General features: G+C 36.3%; 1 protein-coding gene across 1 annotated transcript; it reads left to right on the forward strand.

Annotated features, from left to right (window-relative positions):
- Positions 1-21,652: 21,652 nt before the first annotated feature.
- Positions 21,653-24,938, forward strand: LOC125863877 (uncharacterized). The gene is made up of 5 exons (XM_049543852.1): positions 21,653-21,940; positions 22,032-22,745; positions 23,085-23,554; positions 24,309-24,392; positions 24,692-24,938. The coding sequence occupies exons 1-5, from the start codon at positions 21,653-21,655 to the stop codon at positions 24,936-24,938; spliced, it is 1,803 nt and encodes a 600-aa protein (XP_049399809.1).
- Positions 24,939-25,463: the final 525 nt, after the last annotated feature.

Genomic DNA, 25,463 nt, shown 5'->3' on the forward strand with positions numbered 1-25,463 from the left:
ATGTGAAAGACTGGATGCACTACTGTTAATTCTGCTGGCAACTCTAACTCATAAGCCACTTTACCAATCCTTTTCAAGATATGGTAAGGGACTTTATATCTGGGATTGAGCTTCTCTTTCTTGCCAAATCTCATAAGCCCTTTCATAGGTGACACTTTCAAGAAAACCCAATCGTTAACTTGGAACTCTAGTTCCCTTCTCCTTACATCCGCATAAGACTTTGGGTGACTCTAGGATGTCTTAAGTTTATATCTAATGAGTTGAACTTTCCCATAGCATCAAGAACTGAATCTGGCCCTATCAAGGTTGCTTCACCCACTTCAAACCAACCAATAGGAGATCTACATCTACTCCCATACAATGCCTTATAAGGGGCCATTTGAATACTGGAGTTGTAGCTATTATTCTAGGAAAACTCTATAAGAGGAATGTTATCATCATAACTACCCTTGAAGTCGATCACACAAGCTCTCAACATGTCCTCTTAGGCTTGAATGGTACGCTCTACCTGACCATCAGTCTGAAGATGAAATGTTGTGCTAAGGTTAACCTGAGTACCAAAACCTTTCTGAAATGACTTCTAGAAATGAAGGGTAAACTGAGGACATGTATCTGAGATTATAGATAAAGGAACCCCATGCAACTTGACTATCTCATCAATGTAAAGCATGGCGTAGTCCTCTGCTGAATCTGTAGTCTTGACCTCCAAAAAGCGAGAAGACTTAGTCACCTTGTCAACTATCACCCAAATGGAGTCGTGCTGTTTGCGAGGACGAGGTAATCCTGTAATGAAATTCATGCTGAGCAATTCCCACTTCCAAGTATGAATGTCAATCTCTTGAGTCATACCCCCTGGTTTTCGATGCTCCACATTCACTTGCTGACTATTGGGGCACTTAGCCACAAAATCTTCTATGTCCCTCTTCATCCCATTCCACCAAAAGACTTCCCGCAGATCATGGTACATCTTAGTGACGCCTGGATGAATAGAATACCTGAAATTATGGGCTTCTGCCAAAATATGCTATCTCAACTCACCCACATTAGGAACACATAGTCGACCGTGATAGCGAAGCACACCATTTCCCCCTTGGGAGAATACGTCAACCCTCTGTTGATGGACTGCCTTTAGCTCAAGCAATATCAGATAACTGCCTTGCTTTTCCTTAACCCTCGCTACCAATGGCGATTCTAATCAATTTTGTATTGTTAGACCCCCATGTGATATGCTCATTAGACGAACTCCTAAATGAGCAGGGCTGTGAACATCCTTCGCTAGTTCCTTTCTTTCTTCTTCAACATGTGCTACACTACCCAAAGATAGTTTGCTAAGGGCATCTACTACTATGTTGGCCTTACCCGGATGGTAATGCACACTCATATCATAATCTGTAAGGAACTCAATTCATCTCATCTAGCAAAGATTCAACTACTTTTGGGTGAACACATATGAAAGGCTATGGTCTGTGAATACATCTACTTGAACACCATACAAGTAGCATCTCCAAATCTTAAGTGCAAACACCACTGCTGCAAGCTCGAGATCATGAGTCAGATAGTTTTTCGCATGTACCTTAAGTTGTCTGGAAGCATAAGTTATAACCTTACCTCACTGCATCAACACACAACCTAGGCCGACTTTGGACACATCACTATAGATAACATAACCATTTGAACCCTACTGTAGAGTCAAAATAGTAGATGTAGTCAACCTAGTTTTCAGTTCTGCGAAGCTTTTATCAGAATTATCTAACCACTGAAACTTGACCTTCTTCTAAGTCAACAAAGCCAATGGAGAGGCTATGGATGAAAATCCTTCCACGAACCTTCTGTAATAACCTACTAGACCCAAGAAACTTCTGATATCTATAGGAGAGGTAAGTCTGGGCCATTCTTTCACTACTTCTATCTTTTGGGAATCCACTCGGATGCCTTTGCTGGATACTATATGCCCAAGGAATGCAATTGACTGCAACCAAAACTCACATTTGCTAAACTTCACGAATAATTGGCGATCCTTAAGAGTGTGCAGGACAACCCTCGAATGACTCACATGTTCTTCATCATTCCTAGAGTAAATGAAGATATCATCAATAAAGACGATAACGAACAAGTCCAAATACTCCTTAAACACTCTATTCATCAGATCCATGAAAGCTGCAGGAGCATTAGTTAGTCCAAATGATATTACTACAAATTCATAATGACCATACCAAGTTCTGAAGGCTATTTTTGGAATGTCACTATCTATAACTTTGAGCTGATGATAACCTAATCTGAGGTCTGTCTTCGAGAAATGACTAGCACCCTGAAGTTGGTTAAACAAGTCATCGATCTTAGGGATGGGATACTTATTCTTGATTGTGACCTTGTTTAACTGCCTATTGTCAATGCACATTCTGAGAGAACCATCTTTCTTCTTCACGAACAATACTGGTGCACCCCATGGCAAAATACTATGTCTTATGAAGCCCTTATCTAGAAGTTCTTTCAAGTGCTCTTTAAATTCCTTCAGCCCAGCTGGAGCCATTCTGTAAGGAGGAATAGAAATAGACTGCGTATTTGGAAGGAGATCAACTCCAAAGTCGATTTCTCTTTTGGAAGGAACTCCGAGAAGATCTTCTCGAAACTCATTAACCATTGGATCAAACTCAATAGTTTGGGTTTCAGAGCTTGAATCCTTAACCCAAACTAGATGAGAGAGATAACCCTTAGAAATCATCTTTTTGGCCTTAAGGTAAGAAATGAAATGCCCATAGGCGCTAAGCTAGTACCCTTCCATTCTAAGATCTGTTCATCTGGAAACTGAAAATGAAAAATCCTAGTTCTACAATCGACTGAGGCATAAGAGGAATGTAACCAATCCATGCCTAGAATGATATCGAAGTCTACCATTTCTAACTCGACAAGATATGCTAAGGTGGCTTTCTGAGAGAATGTGATAGGTCAATTTCGGTGTACTCGTCTAGCTATAACTGGGTCACCTACTAGAGTAGAAATTGAGAAAGGTTCTTAGAGAGTTTCTGGACTAACATCAAACTCAACTGCTATATAAGGAGTTACAAAGGAACGAGTAGCCTCTGGATCTAACAAATCATAAACAACGAGATTAAAGACTCGTAACGTACTAGTGACTACATCAAGAGAATCTTCCTGATCCTGGGGAGCCTGAAGAGCATAGAGCATTTTTTGACGTTGTCTACCACCGATACCAAATTAGTTACCCTACTGAGTCGGGCGACTTGCTAGTGCTGTTGAAGTTGTGGATTGAGCTCCACCATTGCCTACTTAGCCCTATTTAGAAGGAAAATCCCCTAACCTATGACCAGACTGACCACACACAAAGCATCATTTCTTTCGTGCAAGGCACTCTCCCGGATGGTTCTTACCACACTTTGGGCAAGTTGGGTAGTTTTTGGTACCTTTAACACTCCCCTGAGACTTAGAACCTGATGCCCTACCTTTGTGATCTTGTCTGAACTTAGAGAACAGAACACTAGTTGATGAAGGTGCTGGAGCTAAACATTTATGTTGACCTTACAAGCAATTTCCATAACCCGATTTTTGTTGAGAATACTCATACTTTCAAGTCCTAGCCTTCTTGTTCTCCTTAGCCTACTCCCTAAACTTATCACCCTCAACTTGCTAAGCATGAGTCATGAGCCTTGAGATACTCATATCATCAAGTAACATGGCATTTCTACACTCTATCTTTTCCAAGTCTGACACTTCATATAGAAACTTATTTATCTGAGCCTTGGAATCAGCAACCATGTGAGAAGCATACCTAGAGAGTTAGGTAAAATGGAGCCCATATTCTTGGGCTGTCATGCTACGTTTCCTTATGCTCATAAATTCATGAGCTTTTGCCTCCCTTATGTCACGGACTTAGAGTGTTGGGTAAAGTTCCGTGCGGCACTTGACAACTTACTCACGAATCTTTCACGGTCTTGTAAGCTCAAGTAAGCCTTTTACGACTAAGATCGCTAAGAGAATGAAAAGGAAGACTTAGAGAATTTTGAAGAAGGCTTTGTATTAACTTGGAGAATACTTTACACTTGGTTGCTTGCTTGCTTTTAACTTTCTTGGTTGGATTCTTGGTTGGTTGCCTTGCAAATGAATGGCACCACCTATTTATACTAACTCCTAGGGACTAAATTACAATTTTAAATTACTTTCTCAGTCCCTAAACTTATTTACACTTTGGTCCCTCCCTAGAATCTTCTACTAATTCTAGGAAATTCTAAAGCTTTCCAAGAAAATATCTAGTCCCTCTTCTAGAATTCTCTACACATGCTAGAGAATTCTAAGGCATTCTTGGAAACTATCTAGGACCTTTCATTGCCTTCTAAGTTATTCTAGAGAATTCTAGGAAATTCTCTAGCCTTCTTGAATAATCTAAAGGGTTCTAGAGTCTTCCGGAAAACTCTCCACAACTCTAGACCCTTCCGCCCCTATCCGGACGCCAAATTTAACTGTGATGTGGCGGGACGTGACACTTAGCTCTCTTGGGAAAAACATGTCCAGAAAGGTCTCACTAAAGCAATCCCAAGTGATAGGAGTTGCAAATGTACCCCTATTCTTCTTCCACTGAGTATACCAGATACGAGCCACATCCTTCAGTTGGTAAGATGTTAACTCAACCCCATTCCTAGTTACCTGCATCACTTCAAAGATCTTCTAGACCTTATCAATAATGTTTTAGGGATCCTCACTAACTTGCGATCCTAATAATTCTGACGGATACATCCTCACAAAATCATGCACTCTAGCTGCAGCTGACCCAACATTAGCAGCTACCTGAACTAGAACACGTTGATTGTTATGGTTGGCCACACTCTAAGGCAACATCTGAATGGCGTTTCGGAACTCCGCATTTGAAACTTCTTGACCAGGGACTAGAAGATTTTTCCTCATACACTTTGTAGCCTCCCTCTCATTAGTGTGGTGTGCACTATACACCCATTTAAATGACTCTACCTGGTGCGGCTTTCCAGACATCTTAGGACACTTAAACCTAGTGAAATGATGGGGAATACCCATATACTAAACTGGATATATCCAATCTTAGAGTTCAATAACAATAGAAATATCAAACGTGAATGCTAAGTTGAATCTAAAATACGTCTGAAATAGGCCTCTAACTGACTAGAAGTACGGGGACATTCCCCAGCTAATTCTAGCAACACTAAAACTAAAAGATGGAAAACTGAAAGATAACTTGACTATTGTCCTCGAAGAATGATGACTCACCACTGATGCTGCTGAATTGGAGATCGGGAACCGATCTGAGCGTGACCTAGATGCTTAGAACCTGAACCTACATCACGAGAAGATGTAGCACATAGTATGTGTTAGTACTTAAAAGGTGTTGAGCATGCAGGATAGAGTAAAGCTAAAATAAACATATAACTGAATAAGCAATAAATCAATAGTATAATCTGAACATGATATAGATACTGAATAATGAGCTAACAGAATGCAATGACAAAATGATAACATGCGGAGACTAAATACTGACTATACTAACTTGTGGCAAATGCAATGGAGTCTGACTGAACGGTGGGAGCTATAATAACCAATAAAAAACCACATGAGCTTAGTGTGGAGGTCAATGTATACGCCCTATCGAGAGGACCCAATACACCCGGCCAAACGTGCAGAAGCATGCAGGCGTGATCACTAAAATGATGTCCACAGAGAGGACTTACAACGTGTGTGGCTCGTTGTTCTAGGACTATATGGGTGACTGAACCTAGTCCAACTCGGTATTACGCTACTACCAATAGATTAAACAACTAACACATTATGACTGAATTTCTGTAATAGACTACATAGCTCAAAACTGATATACAAACTGAAAATGCACATTAAAATATTGATAATGACACATACAAAATTGAGGCATGTATATATTAAATACTAAAATATCTGACCTAGCATGTGTAATTCAAGAACTAAAGAAATACATATCTAGGGTTCTGAAATTCATGCAAGAAACGAAGTAATAACATGATAATCTGATTTGGAACATGTAAATAACTAATTCATGATAATTTGCTGAAGTTCTAGAAACCCTAAGTCTAGTTAATAATAGGGAATCAAGAATCTGACTGGATTCTAGCGACTTAATGGGCGAAAAGAACCCACTAGTGAAATCCCACATACCTGGTGACGAAATCCACGGAGAAATCTTCCGATTTTAGGGCAGGAACTAATGGAATCTTGTTGTGTTCTTCAACTAGGGTTGCTCGACCTTTTTCTCTTTTTTATCCTCTAATTTTCTAAGTTTTGATGAAGGATCTGACTTAGGTAAGTTCTAGTTATGTTTCTAGGCTAAAACTAACCAAAACCACGTAGTTTATGGTTAAAACGACATAATTTAGGGGTACAAGTAAATAGGAAAAGACCAAAAGACCCCTGACTTTAGTTGCAGACGGGGCTGACCACGACCACGATCACTTCCACAGACTATGAAAAGGGCCACTTACCATGGAGCTGGTCGTGGTCTTGGTCCAGTAGCTGAGGGTTCTGGTGACTGGTCCATGAGCCCCTACCACAGCCCATGTGGAGGACCACGGACCGTGAAGGTCCCCGTAGTCCTCACTTGGGTTGAGTTTTGGAGGCTCAGGGCAAGGGGCCTACTGGATAGCCTTCACAGACCACCCCACGACCCGTGTGAGGGACCACAGACTGTGAAGGTCCTCATGGTCTTCACTTGGGCGTGGGGTCTAAGAGGCTGGCTATGGGGCAACTGCCTCGACTCTTCGGATGCCACCATGGTCCGTTGCCAAGACAACGACCTGTGAAGGGTCCCGTGGTCTGATGTCTGGGCCTGGTGGATTCCAAGTCATGACCACGGGCAAGTCTACGGACCGTGGAGCCTACCTCGGTCCGTGAACCCTGCCGTGGTTCCCTCGTTCAGGTAAGTTTCTACAATTTTTTTCTAGGTCTGATTTTCGAGGTGTTACAAAAGGATTGCAATAGGTAACAATATACTGAATCTGAATGTAAAGAAATAAAGTAGTTAAATCATTTAAATCTTTACAAAATACTTTCTCATTTCTGAACTAAACATAATACGTGATATATAAAAATACACATTAACTCTATTCAGACATTTTCTAACCAACAATCATCATGTGCTCTGTGATGATAACATCTTAACCCCACTGCCAGAGTTGTCCTATATCGTCTCGACATTTACAACCTCTCAGCTAAGTGGATCCACAAAGCAATTAGAATTTATCTTAAAAGTATGATCATGTACCCATATTAGCAAGACATTATTTATGGAGACTGTGAATTGTCTGAACTCTAACCTATACCGGTGTTCAATACTTTTCCCAATAATATACTCTTTCTCAAATGTATAAAACATACTGTTTCTTTGGTTTGAGATAATTGCTCAAAAATATCCTCTTAGAATAGGTAACTACACTGAATTATCTCTGAAACTCATTGCACATTTCGAAAACATGGTTTCTCTTTACTCAATGTAAAAATACATTTTTGGTTGACATAATTACTAAAAAGGGGCCTCTTTAAGAGGTAACTGCTCTGTACTCAATCTTTCTTGAAACTTTTTTTGACTTTCATCAAAATAATATTGTATTTCTTCATGTAAAAGTGAAACATTTGGGAAATACTTAGTTTCCTAATGCTTATCTCTTGGTTAAACTCTTTCTAAAACTCCTCTTTATTTTCTCAAAACTTAGTTTAAACAATTATATTCTGTTTAAAAGATTCTCAATAAGAACTCAATGAATACATGGAAAATAGGGTAAATGTTGAAAACTAGACATGAACAATCAACTCAAGAATCTCAAAGCAAGATATAGCAACTCAATAATAGGAGCTAGAATTCAATAAATAGTAACTCAAGAACTCAAAATTCAAGACAAGCGAGTGGACCTTGCAGGGAAAAAAAATCCATGCCACAATATCAGAAAGGTCCAAACAATAAGAAGATACATATTTCCAAGACTATTTTCAACAAAAATATATTTTCAACAAGCATATACATGCAACAGATTCAACAAAAGCCATGTAGACTTGTTTCCAGCTACGTTGCATAAATTATCAACCACGTGTAGTCATTATTAGTAATGTGTAATATTTAGTAGCTATGTTTAAAAATAAAAGTTGTGTATTAGTGTATGCACACATGTAAAACATATAACTTATTAAGTTAAAATAATCAGCACTAGATCTTCGATATGCTCAGCTATTTCAAAGAAAACATATTTACTACTATTGGTAATGACAAGTATGGATTTTTCTTGGCAGGTGCAAATTGCACCACCAGATCCCCAGTTCGTTGAATTATTACTGTCTAAATTATATATCATATTAAGTTGGTCATCTTTACTAGGACTCCTTTCGAAAGAAGAAGTACTTTGATTTTTATCAAGGATTGAATATAATTTATTTTTGACTTCATCTTTTAGTTCTAATATATTTATCTTATCCTTATTTTTATTAGGGATGATATACCGTGAGTTTATGGTATTTCTAATACATTTCACTTTCAAGTTGTGTGTGTCTAGGGCCTTTTTGTATTGGTTTTTATGTCTTTTTATCATATTTTGCAGGAAAGATGTTCAACCGCGGAAGTGTAGAGACAACTGAAGGAAATGCAGAAAAAGGGCATTCACAGAGATGATCTACGGACCGTACGTCCATTGACGGTCCGTAGGTGATGACCGTAGATCAGCAGGCAAGGTATGGAAGACAAATCAGGGAAAACTGACCAAGGGTGGAACCATGGTGGCCATTGATGATCCGCAGATTGATCTACGGACCGTACTGTTGATCCGTAGATTGATACTGCGAGGGTGCCTGATTTTTGACGATTCCAAGTGTGGAGCTACGGAGGGGACTGACGGATCGTAGATTGATCTACAGTCCGTACTGCAAATCCGTCGTTTGCTTTAGAAAAGCTGAATTTTTGAAGCCGAAATACTTTCAAGTCCTAGCTGTCGGAAGGGACTTACGGATCGTAGATCCATTGACAGTCCGTAAGTCAGTCTCATGGAATGAAGACGTGTGCCTGAACAAACTTTCCTTAATTTGTTTTCCTTTTAATTTAGGTTTTGTTTTCTATAAATAGGGCATGTAAACCTCGTTTTTGGAGGTTAGACATTATTATTCTAGTTTTACTTTGTGACTTGGGAGATTAACTCGAAAACCTAGCAATTATTGATTTAGTAAGTTCGTTTTGAAGATTTTGGGCTTTGCAATTCAAGTTGAATTTCTGGGTTTATTATTCTCTTTACGTAAGTTCATGATTTCTTCATCTAAAACTATGAATTGTGTTCTTGCTAATATGAGTAACTAAATCCACAACTAGGGTTGTGGGAACCATGAACGATTAACAAAGTATGTGTAGGAAATAAGCAAATCTTTAATAGTGTTTTGCATGCATTGATAATTCTTTCTTGTAGAAGTCTTTTTAACAGTGGCCAACGTTAGAACACGCCTTGTTACTACTTGCCAGACCAAGGAGGTAATTAACGAGGAAAGAATTATCAACAGAGATTTAGTGTGATACTATCTAATAGGCTAGTGTGGATTAGTGCGAAGTAATAACTAAGCCAAACATCGATTATGATGTCTAATATGTGGTAGAGGTAAGGGTTAGTAAATTATACACACGTAGCCGGACCAAGGATTTAGAGATACCTCACTTTGCATGTAGTACACTAGGAAAGGATTGCTATTACTAGGATTACTGCGTTGTGAGCTTATGGGGAACACGTATACCCTAGTTATTTTTCTCATCTTGATAACAACCAAAAATTGAGTTTTGATCACTGAGTACTTATTAAATTCTTACCATTTGTTTCACACAAACAAAACCCCCCTTTAATTACCTGTTTCTAGAAGTAATTTGACTAATTGAATATAATTGTTGGTTAAAGTAAAGTCTAAACCATTTTCCTCGTGGGATCGACTCCAACCTACAAGTTGGGGTCTTTCCTTGATAACGATCGCTTATACTTCTATAGGGAGGTGTAATTTGAGCGTATCAAGGGACACGACAATCTCTAGCATGGTGTCCAATTTTTCCACAGTTCCAACACATATCAGTGTTGATATTACTTTTATTATGTAATTTAGATTTTCTAGATTTTTTTTGTAATAATGATGTTTGTCATGTTTATTCTTTCAATTCTTACAATGGTGTTTACCCTTTTTAGAAACTTTATTTGAAGATCCGTAATTCATTTCGTGATAATTTACTACCATTTTTAATTTGATTATTAAGTGTCATGTTCGTATATAATTTTAATCCGGTAATATTTATAAAACTTATGAGGTCATCATAGGGTAATTAATTATACGAGATTTTCTCCTCAAACCTATCTTTTAAATTTATCCTAACCTTTTCAGCAAATAGTATTGGTAAACCACTAATAATTTTTTCCTTCCCATAGTCATGATTAAAGTATTTTCTAACCATAACTTTGTTTTGGTAAATATCTTTATACCACCTAAAATCATCTAACTTCGGACAAGATAAATTAGATAATATTTCTAGACTTCTATTGTGAAATAGTTGAGGTTCACCTATAAAATGTGTAGCTCTATTATAAATTAAGGTGGTGCTGGCATCTTCCAAGATTTGATCTTTTATGGTTTTTCCCAAAGGATTCATTCTTAATAACTTGATTAATAGTTGTAGCAGTTAATATTCTTTGCATATTATTATCCTCTGTGAGATAATTATTCCACCAATTTTTTGATGTACCAATAAACCCAGTTGTTATTAATGTGGTGCGATTGGTACAATATGTTCGAAATTTGGTAGTTGTTGTTGTTCTTCTTCCACTTATGTTCCTAGTTTTATTCCTTAAAGTAGGGTAACCGGTTAACCGCGGTTTGGACGTTGGCAGGCCGGTAATTTTCCGTTAAATTATCTTATATTGTATGTGTCATAGAGCCAGACCTGGGGGGTTTTCCCGTCGCCAAGCCTAGAGGAATAAAATCTAACAAGGTTAGTGAAAAACGTAGCAATAATTACTACACAAAGAATTTACTATTTCAAAACTATCCTTTAAAGTAGACACTTAAGCCCAAGGATATTGTTCTTCCCTCTTAAATATTCGTGTATACACTATCATCCGTAAAAGACTTTGAATATTTAATAAATACTACCACAAACAATAAAATGATAAGTAATGATACTACTTTGATGAAGTCCATTAAAAAAAATATGAATTCTATTTACATGATTAGATCAGAGGAAACTTTTGAAGCCGATTTTAACTAATTAAATAAATTATGGAATAATCCATTAAAATAGTTGTATATACAAAGTTATTCAATAACAAAATGATTATCCTTTAGATCTAAGTGGTTCAATGATATGAAAAGATAAAAATGTAACATATAGTTTTTTAAATGGCTTGAATGCACTTGAAAACTTGAAAATGGCTTGAATGCACTTGAATGCACTTAAAGAGATCTTGACCTTGAAGAATTTAGATCTTGAGAAAATGGACAAATCCCTTTCTTGGAGTTCTTGATCTTTAGAAGAATGAGAATAGGGGATTTGGAAAGTTGTTATACGTATAATAATGTTATTAGGTTGTAAGATGGACTTAGGGAGGTTGATTTAGGGTAAAAGTTCAAATATTAACCTTCCAGAAACTGAAGAAAATCATAAAAAACAAGGAAACAACATTTTAATGAATCCCGTCCGCCAAATCGGTTATCTAGAGGTCTCCTTACCATAAACACTCAGCGGATCGCCCATTGGGACTTTAGATCGCCCAATTGGACATAAGCTTAAGGTTTTCGGGACAAATTAGCGAGCTAATTCGGCAATTCGCCAACCCATTCAGCGGATCACCGATTGAGCAGGTGAGTTCGCCCAATTTCCCAACCTGGGTATATTCTTGTAAAACAATTGTAACTATTTACTCCAAACACAGAACAAGGTAAACTTGGTGGCGTTGGAAAGAAGAATCATAGATCTTTAATTTGGAAGATTGTAAGCCACCTAATTCATTATATGCTGATATATATGAGTTATTGAATTTTACCTTTATATAAACTCATGCAAGATCTTAGCTAATAGGACTGCTTTGAACTTGGCTTGGTGTTTTGAGGTCCCTTATGACCCTAGATCACATTAGATACTTTTTATACACTTGTTAAGGATGTTATATCACGTGAGAAAGTATAAAATAACCCGTTTCAAACTAATATTCTTAAGACAAACGATTAAAATTTTAAGAGTAGAGTTGCAAGGCACTACAAAAATGATTTCGGTCTTAGCTTAAAATTCTTTGGGGTGTTAAATATAAATATGCCAAAGTAGAGAGAAAAACGGGTAGGAAAATGTGGGATAGTTTTGAATATTTTTGAGATAGAAACACTTCCTATTAATTGAAGAATACTTTTAGTTTCTAGGGGTTTTTAATTTTTTCTATCTCCAATTTGATAAATTGAAGTTGAATTCGAAGTTGTGTTGCTTGTAATATCTCAAATTCATGTTACCGACAACTGATTTTATAAAAGGTATAAATTCTCTACACTTTGTGATGTGTGGCTAAAACCCCAATCTCTTGGGGTGTGATTATGGGGTTGGATAGTAATTTAACTTAGTGAGTGTGTTGAAACATAGATTTGAACTCTTACCATGTGCATCAACCATGAATTAAGGTGGCCAACTTGATTTTAGCATCAATCTCGCATTGGTGCTCGAAAAAGTCCAATATGAGTGGGTAATTAGTTTGATGTTTTCAATTTAGTTATGATTATTTGTAAATCCAATGTAGTGGGTTGAATTGAAAACCACATGAATGAGGCTGAAATTAAAGAAGATTTCATGAACTAGTGTTATAAGATCAGAAGAAGATTAACATTATTAAAGGTGACCCAACCTATCCATGATTATTTAGTTTTATTGAGAAATTCAATACTACCCCTAGTGATATCAATGTTCAGTTCCCCACACCTCTAGAGTTAACTAAATTCTTGAACCTTTGGTTGCTTAGATATTGTTAAAATTGTGAGCCTGAGTTCGTGTTGTTAAATTTGGTGGAATCATCCACATATTTGCCTTCTTTACTACATTGAGATTAGTTGTGATTTAAGTCCCTAATTGAATACTTAACCTCACACCATTCCTTGTGGTATTTGACCATGACTCTTAGTTGGGTATTTTAATTGACGACAAATGCCTACTCTTTTGATTAGTTTTGAGGAGCAGTTTGAGGGTTTAAAAAAATGGTGTCGATACTGGGGAATGCTAGATAGGAATTCAATTTGAGAAGTAATTTGAATACTAATTTGTTTTGTAGGTGAACAAACTTACGCTTGGACCTCTTGTTGTGTTCTTTTGGTAGGTGAAACAATGAATACATTTAGTGGTGATGACTCCATGGACAAGATAATGAAATTAGAAAGGAAGAAGTGGTGATTTTTCATATCACGAATAAAGTTTGAGCAATTTGGTTACTACCGGTAAATAAGGGTGTCACATTTGTCGTAACCAAGTCCATGTTGCAGGTTATTAAATTGGGAGGATTATGGTGTTTTGAACATGAAGAACCTAATGATCACCTCCATAAGTTTTTGAATGTTTGCAACCCCTTTTTGGTTGATGGTATTTCAAAAGAGTCAATGCGGTTTAGGTTATGTCCTTTTTCTTTAATGGGTGAAACGAGTAGGTCGTTGATGGAGTTGACGAGAAAGTGTATTACATCATGGGAAGAATTGATTGAAGTTTTCCTTGGAAGGTTCTTTCCTCCATCTAAAGTAATGAAATTAAGGAATGATATTCAGAATAATTAAATATTGAATGGAGAACCCGTACATATAGCGTGGTTACATTTTAAAAGGGTGTGTTACTATGAAAACACATGGTTTTCCTGATGAGCTATTCTTACTATACTTTTACCAAAGTCTTGATGTTGTAAATAAAGGATTGGTTGATCATCATGTTCGGGGCTGCACATTTTAGCAATCATTCGTAGAAGCATCAAGATTGCTTGATGAGATGACGAAAATTACCCAAAGCTTCGTACACGAGTGAAGATTATGCGTCACTTCCACATTTGGCAATATTTAAGGAACAAGAAAAGAAAAAACAAGAAGAGAAAACACAAGAGCTTGACAAAAGCATTGCTAAATTGACTACTCAAATTGAAATTTTATCCGAGCGTGTTACTGGAGTTGGGGAAAATTTAGTGAATGCGATGTCACAAAGAATGTATGTTGATGGGGCTCACATGAGATGTCGAAAATCTGAGGGTTTGCGGCAAAGCTATCCAAGACTTTTCGGAAATAGAAGTTGGACCAAAAATAATGATGAAAGTTGGTATGAAGGGGAATGTGAAGATGCTAAATGTGTACCTCCTTTCAATGTACATAATACGATGAATACTCCAACCGATGACTTGTTGACTAAAATTCTCGACAAAATGGAGCGCTCCGTTATGACTTTTCAAGAAACAAAGAGTGACGTTTTAGCTTTGTCCATTACTGTAATCTCACATTCATCCTCCATTAAGTTTCTTGAAGAAAAGATGGGGTAGCTGACTTATTTTGTGTATGATAATTCAATAACTCATGTAAATGAAAATAAGAAGTCTGCTATCCAAGTTTCGGCAATAGTTACTACAATTGGAAATATTTGCAAAAAATAACAAGGCCTGACAATGTAGATTCTCAAGGGGGTGATTTCCAATGATGATTCACCAAAGGGAATGGGTAAGACACAAACAAAAGAGGTTGTAGGTAAGCCGAAGTAAGACATGAAGGAAGGTGGTGTTGAGGCCTCATTAGCACTGCCTCAAATCAAGATAAATCCTCATTTTCCTCAAAGATTATGGAAGAAAAATTACAATGGAAGATTCAAAAAGATCGTGGAGTTAATAAAAGATTTGAAAGTAAATATTCTATTGGTCGATGCCTTGACCGAAATGACTGGTTATGCCAAAAATATGAAAGAATTGGTGACAACGAAGAGGGTGATATATAGATTGTAAAACAATTGAAATATCACAAACATGTGATGCGGTGATGACAAAGAATACAATCCTCCAGAATGATGATCTAGGAGCTTTCACTATTTCATGCACTATTGGTGCGTGTACTTTTGAAAAAACCTTGTGCAATCTTTTTGCAAGTATAAATTTGATGTCTCTGATGATATTTAATAAGATTGGAATTGATGAATTAAAATTGACAAACATGAGGCTCTTCAGGACTGATCATTGGCATGGCCTATGATATTTTGGTAAAGGGTGAGAAATTCTAGTTTCCACTGATTTTGAGGTGCTTTATTGCGCGATTGATATTGATATGCCGGTTATTTGTTGTAGACTATTCTTGGTCATAGTCAAAGCTTTGGTTGATGTGGAATGTAACACCCCGAAAACTATTAAGCTAAACTAGAGCTTTTCGTGAGGGTTTTAGAGTTTGACGTGATGGTTAGAATAACAAATATGACTTCCCATACATAGAATGAAGGGTTTAGAGTTAGGAAATCAAGGTATGACCCCCCAAGCACCAACCAAGGGTCCTTGAGGGGGACCCAAAACAGCCCCTAGAAACTGCCAAAAATGAGCCACCTACGGATGGGACTCACGTCTAGTAGGTGGACCCATGCCCCACGGGAAGGGGTTGTAGGTCAAGACCGCAAAAAACCAAGACACAGGCCGCCACCCATGGAGGGCCAGCCCATCCCGTGGACCCACCCTTAGTCCGTGGGCGTGGTCTCGTGGGTGAGGCAGCCTAGGCCCTTAAGTGGTTAAGTGAAGGGGGTTAGGGAAGGTTCTAGAATTAATTAGGGATTAAGTGAGGTCGTTTTATATTAAATTAGAACTACTATATAAAGAATTTAGACCCTTAATTAACTTATTCCAAATCATTATTTCAACTCACCAAAAGAAACCCAATTCCCTCCAATAAATCCTCTCTCTAGAAAATGAAGAAGAAGGGTTCAAGCTTGGTCAAGTCTCTAATTTTCCAAGATCTGTAGGGCTTTATGATCAAGGTTGATGGCTTATTCATTCATGGACTCCTTTCATCCATGAAGCTCTCGTGTTTCCCCCAATTGTTAAGATGAACGCATAATTCTAGTTAGGGTTCCTTCCTATATTGTGGGTATTGTTATATGTTGATCCAATTGAATGGATAATGTTTGTTTATGATTGATTATGATGTAATTACATGAATTTAGTATGATTATACATCTATTCTTGATTAACCTAAAATTCTAGGGTGAAATTGATATAGTTGGTTTTATGCCATGAAAGAGGAAGTTGAGGGCATGGGTGTGACCTTCTAAGATTGATGAATTTCTTTATGAATTGCTTGAGACTAGAGTACCTAAATATGATATTACATATTTTCTATGCCTAACCCTAGTCTAGTTGATGAAATTGAAATAATTAATGTGGGTGTGTGCCCTAAAGAGGAAACTTGGGGATTTAGAGATGATCTTCTAGGGTTGATGACATGTGTAGTAATTGTTTAAGAATGAAAGTACATAGACATGAATTGAATTTTATTAAGGTATATATGATGGATCTTGACTAGTAATGAGATTGAGCCTTTACGGTGAATTATGTCTAGAATTGCTTAACAATGAAGCATGTGATTATAATGCTTTGTAATCTAGGTATGTATGATGATTGTAAGAAATAAAGCTTTGAGAGTAAGGCTTGTAATAATGAATGTTGATTATTAGGGCTTTGAGAGTGAGGTTAATATGTTGGATTAAGTTTGTAATGGGTTTGAGAGGGAAGTCTATATGATAATGGTAGACTGTTAGGTAGAGTTGTTGTGGAAGGACCTTACCCACCTAATCTACCTCATGAATGTTTGAATGTATGATGTGATAGAATCACACAAGTTAGGATGATTTCCATGTCTAGTGCTTGAATACTAAGTGTGATGATGGAAAGTAAGTCTTGAACCTCAAGGAGGTGAGGTATGAGATTAAGTTTGTAGTAATTGAACTACTTGAATTATGATTATATCCATGGCCAAGCTAGTCATTCTAGATATATTGATTTAATATGAGCTTTGACCCTTGAAAGGGAAATATATGATATTATGCATGTTTTATGAAGGTTGTGTATATGCTTTAAGAACACTTTGAGAGTAAAGTGATTATGACTATGACGTAATTGTGGTGTTGTTGAAAGACTATTCTTACATACACCCTTATGCATGAATATGAATGAAGTGTCCATGATTATGATAATGTTGTTGTGATTCTTTGAAAGGCTATTCTCAAGAACACATAATGAACATGATGTTAAAGGTTTTCTCACAATATGATGATTCTAAGGTTGAAAGGCTTTCTCACCTAATTGAATCTAACATGAACATGACACTACAACAAAGTTGATTATTTGTGACGAAATATTTTGTCACTTTAAGATCATATTTCGTCACAAAAAGAATTTTGTGACAAAAAGAAACTCGTCAAGCATTTGTCCCTAAAGCATGGGTCACTAAATGTATATTGACATGAATTAGTGTTTTGTCACAAATTAGACATGCATTGACTATGAAACTATTTTTCGCCCCCAAATGAATAGTATTCGTGACGTACTTAATTGTCATAGAACTATATATTTTTTTGTAGGTAATAGCATTTTTTCGTCACTAAAGAAGTTATAACGGTGATGTGAATGATTGCATCACTAACTATTTATTTGAATTAGTGATGATTTGTTTTGTCTCCAATCATCTATCTATTTCGTCATTGAACAAATATTATTTCATTACTAAAAACTACCTTTTACATATGCATTCTCTTTTTGTCACTAAAGTATAAATTAGTGACAACACTACCTTCTTGCCATTTTGTAGCTAGAAATTATCACATCGTCACTAAAAAAACTACTTTTACCAATGAAATAAATTTGTCACCAGAAAATTTCATAATTTGCGACGATCGCAATTGTCATAAAATACAAAGTTAATTTGTAGGTAACAAATAGTCTATTTTGGGACAAATTTTATTCTTTTTTACCAAATGTCATACTTTTATGACGAAAATGTGATCGTCTTAAAAAGTATAAGAAACTCATCGCTAAAAGTTAATCTTTTATAGAAAAAATGTTTTGTCACTAATAACAAATAATTAATGACATTTTAATTTGTAGCTATAGTATTTACGATTTGATTTAGCTAGCTAGGTTTCTTTTAATTTGAAAATTATCAAATCATATATAAATTATATACATAACTTCAATGAAAAGAGAATTTATAAAAACTAAAACTAATAACATACTAAAAGAAGTAAGATAACAGTAAAAAAATCTTTAAAAAACACCCTTATATATTGATTAAGAACAACCAAAATAACATTCATGAGATGATATCTCATTCCATACGCCTTAAAGAAAAGTTAACATTAACAAAATTTTGTCCAACTTGAAAAATGAAACCTAGATATACTAAACACTCAAAAGAAACGAAGTAATAAAATTGAGGTTGCTTCTCAAAATATCATTGCAAAAGCACTTCTATAGTAGTTGGTCCAGATTTCCACCTTTCACAACCTGTGTAAACAAAAATTTAAGATTTTATTTCATATATAGGTAATTTAAGCATCAAAGAAACATATACATATTTACAGATTATAGAGACCCCCATAACAACCTGTGTTGAATTCCAAATGTGTAATGGAGGGAATAAGATTACTCATACACTTTCAGAGCAAACTAGATTCAAGAGTACATAATGTTTTTCCTTGAAGGGGAAAGCTAAGAAACATAATCGAAGAGAAAAGGTAACAAAGCTAACAGAACACAATTCAAGAGGAAAGCTAACAGAACACAATTCAACTAACAGATGATTCCACAATTATTCTTGAACAAGAAAGCTGCCAGTGCACATGAATTGAACTAACAGTAACAACAAATTACATGTTCAGGAAGATGAAACCTAATATGAAAATAGAGCAAAAAAACACAACTGAAATCTCTCATGCGTACAACATAAATTTGGTTCGACAATTTGTTTTTTGGTGATTTACGTCCAACCTCTACTCAAACAGGCTAAATAAATAGGAGAAGTTCTAAATTAAATTAACGAGAACAGAGCAATGTAGTTATTATTCTACCTGAAGGGATAAGTTGATAAGGTTAATTGATCAATATATCATGAAAATGAAACATAGTTAGGTGTTAACAGGTATAAACTATTTTCTATTTAATTAAACAAGCTATAATGAAATTAATATAGTTTAAAGTATACTATGCTTAACCTTGATCGGGATGAGCTCATTAATTGTTGCACTTGTTTCAAAATATCATCTTGACGTGCCAATACATCTTCCAATTGTGAATTTAGTGTTGTTCTTTGAGCCTGCTGGTTTTCTACCACTTCTTCAGCTGCATCTAATCGTTTCTGTAAACCATGTTGGAGAGTAGCAGCTTCCTCCATCACCGTTTTAAGGCAGTCTTCTAACTCTGCCGCTTTCCTTTGAGTTGCTCGAGTAGTATCAGGTTTCAGACCATAACCAAGACCTTTTATGTACCCTAATTTTGTACCAAGTACAACATCCACAATTTCATCAATAGTCATGGTTGACACTCCTCCCGAAATATGTATAGCTTTTCAATCGCTCATGCTATTTTGGAAGAAAATATATTTGTTTGAAGTTATGATAAACATCAAGTAAATTATATATACATATGTGATTAAAAAACTTGTTTTCTTACATTGTTAGTTTCAGCGTGTTGAGATGAGCAACCCTTTACAACTGAGTAGTGGATGCTTTTGTAGAACTCAATTCTATTGGGTTCTACCCCTTCATAATGTTCACCCTATATATAAAATAAATAAAAACGTTGGTCGCGTAGGAGGACAGTGAAGTAGTTTCTTCCACAAAGTAAGAAAAGGAAAAATCTAGCACGTGTTCATAAAATAAGGTATTCACAACAGTTTCAACACAAAATCAGCATCAGCGAGAATAGAAACAAATATAAAGCTTAAAATTTTAGCATGTGCAGGTACAATGCTTTTGAACCCATGAAATTATTACATTTGAGCTTTGATGGATTGACCTTGTTTACCTGACATCGTAGAATATACAATTATAATTCAATTAAATAACACCAAAACAACAATAATGCGTATTTATTTGAATATGAGTCACCTTATGTTTTGGTTCACACCACATGTCACAAAGCCTATTCCAATTCTCAGAGGTTAGTTCTTGCACTTCTATTTTACGAACGTCTTCCTCAGAACGTGCATTGTAAAACATCTTTTTTAATTTATAACGCCATTGTCAACTCCTATTTTTGACGATGTCTTCACAACTATCTTTGACGTAACATCCGTCCAAATTAATTTCAAACTACACCTGCAAAAGTACAGTTTCAAAGGGACAAACATAAAAATAAAAATCAAACACTAAATGTTACGACAGTACAAAATTAAAAAGTACATAAATCTTACATGACATCTAATCAATGCAACATATTTTTCCTCTGTTGTGAGTTCCTTCCACTTGTTTGGAAGCATAAGACCGTTTCGTGCAATTATTCCCAACTCATTTGATAGTTTTAATGTCTGGGCAGCCTTAACTGGCCTCCCCTTACCAATTGGGATCTCAATTACCATCTTTTTCCCCAAAGTTCTCTTCAGTTTTTCAAGACCTTTTCCCCTTGGTTTTCCACAACCATTCTTAATTCTTGTTGTATGATCTGCGTAGGAACAATATGTTCGAAATAGTGGTATATGCATCATAGAGTTTTCAAGATTACAATTAGGAATAGTACAATTAAAGTTTAACATAAACGAAAGCTTTGATTGTTTAAATTTTCACTTCCCAATAAGTGATTTTTTCTTATAGATACGTCCTCCGAGTGACTGGCTTATTCAAGTATTTGAGTGCAGATTTATGGATAGTGATCTTTTAAGTCTTTTCGAGAATACAAATATCAAGTCAATATATAGTTGAAACTCGCAGGCTAGAAAACCAAACTGAAACTATTCCAAATGCCTTACTATGGAAGATTGTTAATATATCTGTAATTAGTATTGTAATTAGTAAGCACTGTAATTAGTAGCTGTAGTCAGTGTAGTTAGTTTGTTGTACGTATTGGAGTTAGTTAGCTCATATGTCAGAGTTAGTTAGATAGCCAAATCTCTAGAATGTTCTGTTAGTTAGGACTTTAGTTACATACTCACATGCATAAATACTCAGTCATTAATCAAAGAAGAGTGTGAGTTCTCATTTTACAAAATCACAGTTTCTTTTGCTTTCTTTCTCAACTGCCAGTAATGGCTTCCATGGCTTTAGCAATGTTTGAGCTCTCACCAATTGTGTAAATCTTAATATGGTATCAGAGCAAGGTTTAGTTGATCTGTTCTTCATCATCTTCTAGTTACATTACTGCTTGAAATTACCTTTCTTGACTGATACGAATCTTTGAGTTCTCTGTATCAGATCTCTGGATCTTCGATTTTGTTTTTCAAAGTAATTCATGATCGATTTTTTGAATATATCCAGCATCAATGATATATATCTACCTTTGAGGCAACCAACACGACTGGAAATGACATTAGCAGTGCACTGTATGTACATCCTTCAGATAGCCTAGGGATGATGCTTATTCTTGTTCAATTTGATGGAGCAGGATATAGATCCTAGAGAAGAGGAGTTATGCGAGCTCTGTCAGTGAAGAACAAATTGGGCTTCATCGATGGAAGTTGTGAGAGACCAAATGCAAATTCACCTCAATTGCGCCAATGGCAGAGGTGTGACGATATGGTAACATCTTGGATTTTGAATTCATTGATTAAAGAAATCTCAGACAGTGTGGAGTATGTGAATGATTCTGCTGAACTTTGGAAGGAATTAGAAGATAGATACGATCAAACAAATGGGGCAAAATTGTATGAGATACAAAAAGAGATTAATGATCTCACTCAAGGAGTATTGGATATGACTGTCTACTACACAAGGATGAAAAAATTGTGGGTAGAATTGAACACTTTCAGTGTGAAAAATCAATGCAGTTGTGTGTATGTGTCGTGCCAAGGATAGTATTCACAAGGCAGAACAAGATAGACGTTTAATTCAGTTCCTCATGGGACTGAATGAAGTGTATACAGTAGTAAGGGGAAACATTCTCATGATGAATCCACTCCTTTCCATGGCACAAGCATTCTCTCTATTGATCCAAGAGGAGAAACAAAGAGAGTTCAAGCCAACTGGTCGGATGCCTATGGATGCAACATCTCTGAATGTAGGTGCCTTCAACAATAAAGTCCAAGCAGGGATAACTTTTAGTACAAATTATCAAAATAACAACAGTGGTGAAGGAGGTAATTACAATTCAGGAGGAACTAGTTCTTATCAAGGCAGTAACAGTGGGAAGAATGCCATGTTTTGTGATTTTTGTAAGAGAACAGGACACATTAAAGCTAAGTGTTACAGGTTGCATGTCTATCCTCAGAACAACAATCAAAACCAGACGCCAAATGGATACAACAATGGACAAAATTTCAGGCAAAACAATCAGCATTACAAAGGAAAAAGAGTAGTAGCCAATGTGCACAGTGATACTTCTGATATGATGTCTACTCATGGAGATGAACAACCACAAGGTAACAATCATCAAAATGCTAATATCACAAAGGAGCAGTATGGGAAAATCATGGATCTGATACAACATTTCCAAAATGAGAACATGGGAGAAGATCAAAATGTTGCAGGTGTCAAAAATAGCTCCATGAGCTTTGCATGTATTGTAGTATGCTCTTCCTCTGTTGATTTTGATAAACCTTCATGCAAATGTTTTAAATCAAGCAATGACATATGGGTCATAGACTCATGAGCATCAAACCACATAACCTTTAATAAAAATTCCTTGAACAACATTAAGACCTTACCTTATGCTATACTAATCTCACTCCTTAATAGATACAAAGTCAAGTTGATAGAGTTTGGTGATGTATCAATCACACCTGATATCATTTTACATGAAGTGTTATATGTACCATCTTTCAAGTATAATTTAGTTTCAGTTCATTCCTTAACTACATCTATGAAGTGCAAAGTTTTGTTCACTGGTTCTTTGTGTGTGTTGTAGGCCCCTTCAGTGAAGAGGCCTCAGGCAATTGGTAACAACAAGGATGGGCTATATTTTTTGTGTTCAAGCTGCCTGAGAAATACCAATAGAGTCAATGAAAGTTCAATATTTTGTTGTCATTCTAGTAGTAGTAATAATAATTCTTCATTCTCTGTTAAAAGTAGGGAATACAATTCCTCTGTTACTAAGTCTTGTCATGCAAATAATTGTAGGGAGTTTGCTACTAATGGTCATGTTCCTCATATTGTTCATAGTCCACTTGTATGTACTTCTACTTCAAACAATAATGAGAATATTCAGTTTGATAATCACTCTTGTAAGTTTGCAAAGAACAATGTAGACTTGTTGTGGCATAATAGACTTGGCCATGTACCTTTTGCTAAGATGAGAAATATCTCCACTCTTCCAACCATTCTTTCACAAAAACAGCCCTTCCTATGCACCATATGCCCTATGGCAAAACAAGAAAGGTTGCCTTTTAGCCAAAGCACTAGCCAAACCAAGTCCATATTTGAGTTGCTCCATGTTGATTTATGGGATCCATACCATGTGTCCACCTATGACAATTACAAGTACTTTCTTGCCCTAGTGGATGACAATAGTAGATCCACTTGGACTCACCTGCTAAGCACCAAAAGTAATGCTTTGCATGTATTGAAAGATTTCATACACATGGTAGAAAACCAATTCAAAACCACTGTTAAATGCATCAGGTCTAATAGTGGATTGGAATTCACCAGTAATGAAGCAACCCAATTTTTCATAAACAAGGGTATAATCCATTAGAAAAGATGTCCATACACCCCACAACAAAATAGTGTGGTAGAAAGAAAACACAAATACCTACTGGAAACAGCTAGAGCCCTCCTTTTCCAATCTAAAGTACCTTTGAAATATTGGGGGGAATGTGTTTTGATGGCTACTCATATTATAAATAGACTACCCTTAACACATTCCAAGAACAAATGTCCTTATGAACTGCTATATAATACAAAGCCAAATTGGATATCTGTGTTACCCTACTGTGCCTAAGATATTAAGAGACAAACTTGAGCCCAGAAGCACTCCTCACATATTTGTGGGGTATCCTTTATGCACAAAAGGGTACAAGGTAATGAGTCTTGCCACAAAAAGAATACATGTTTCGAGAGATGTGGTCTTTCATGAGGATATTTTTCCTTTTACTTTGCTTACTGAAAAATGCACTTTTCTTTCTACTTTAAGGTCTGTTGAGTCTATGTCATCTAGTCCTAATCCTAGTGGTTATACTGATTCTAGGTTTTATGACAATGATGTAAATGATAAAGGGTATGACCTTGATTTAAACATAACTCATCACCCATCAGGGAGCATCCTCAATCACCACCTCTTCTTCCCATTGATCATCCACCTTCATCATTACATGACCAACCATCACCTTCACAAGTCATTGTCCCTATAATAAATCAGAGAAGATCTAACAGGGAAAACAAAGTTCCTCATCACTTAAAAGATTAAATTATCTATATCCCTACTCTAATGAATCCCAATCATGCCACCAACCTTTCCCTCACTGCCTTATTCACCAAACACCATCACATATCTCCTGATGTTATTGCATCTCACAGTCAAATGCTTATTGAAAATGTTTGTCATGATAGTGAACCATCATCTTATGAGGAGTCATCCTTCAGCCCTGCTTTGCAAAATGCTATGACACAGGAGTTTGAGGAACTTTATGCTAACAACACTTGGGATGTTGTTAAATTACCAGTGGGAAAGCAAGCAATTGGATGTAGGTGGGTGTATAAAGTTAAACATAGAGCAGATAGAAGCATTGAAAGATTTAAAGCTAGGTTGGTTGTGAAAGGATAAGCACAACAAGCTAGGATAGACTATACAGAAACATACACACATGTAGTGAAGATGACTACTGTTAGAACTCTAGTAGTCTGTGCTGTAAAGAAAGGTTGGCCTATGTCCCAACTTGATGTCAATAATGCATTCCTTCATGGTGATCTCTATGAGGAAGTATATATGAAGGTTCCACCAGGACTGGAGGTACAAAACACAAGGTTAGTTTGCAAGCTTAACAAGTCCCTCTATGGACTTAAGCAAGCTAGCAGACAATGGTATGCTAAGTTGACTGAAGCCTTGCCTCTTAGGGGCTATACACATTCACAGTATGATTAATCATTGTTTTCCAAGAGATCAGGTTCTTTTGTAGTGTTTGTAGCTGTCTATGTAGATGATGTTATTTTGACAGGCACAAACACAGATGAGATCACACAACTCAAGATTTATTTGGACAACACATTCAACATTAAAGATCTTGGCAAACTTCACTATTTTCTAGGCCTGGAGATACTTGACACAGTAGGAGGAGTACTTATTTCTCGT

Source organism: Solanum stenotomum, chromosome 5, assembly GCF_019186545.1.
Source record: "Solanum stenotomum isolate F172 chromosome 5, ASM1918654v1, whole genome shotgun sequence".
NCBI lineage: Eukaryota > Viridiplantae > Streptophyta > Magnoliopsida > Solanales > Solanaceae > Solanum > Solanum stenotomum.

Bases quoted from the DNA above. Each gene is read 5' to 3' on its own strand.
- LOC125863877 (XM_049543852.1), top strand. From the start codon at position 21,653: ATGCGAGCTCTGTCAGTGAAGAACAAATTGGGCTTCATCGATGGAAGT. The intron at 21,941-22,031 runs GTCTACTACACA...TGTCGTGCCAAG, and splicing joins AAGGAGTATTGGATATGACT to GATAGTATTCACAAGGCAGA. The intron at 24,393-24,691 runs GTATGACCTTGA...TGCATCTCACAG, and splicing joins AATGATGTAAATGATAAAGG to TCAAATGCTTATTGAAAATG.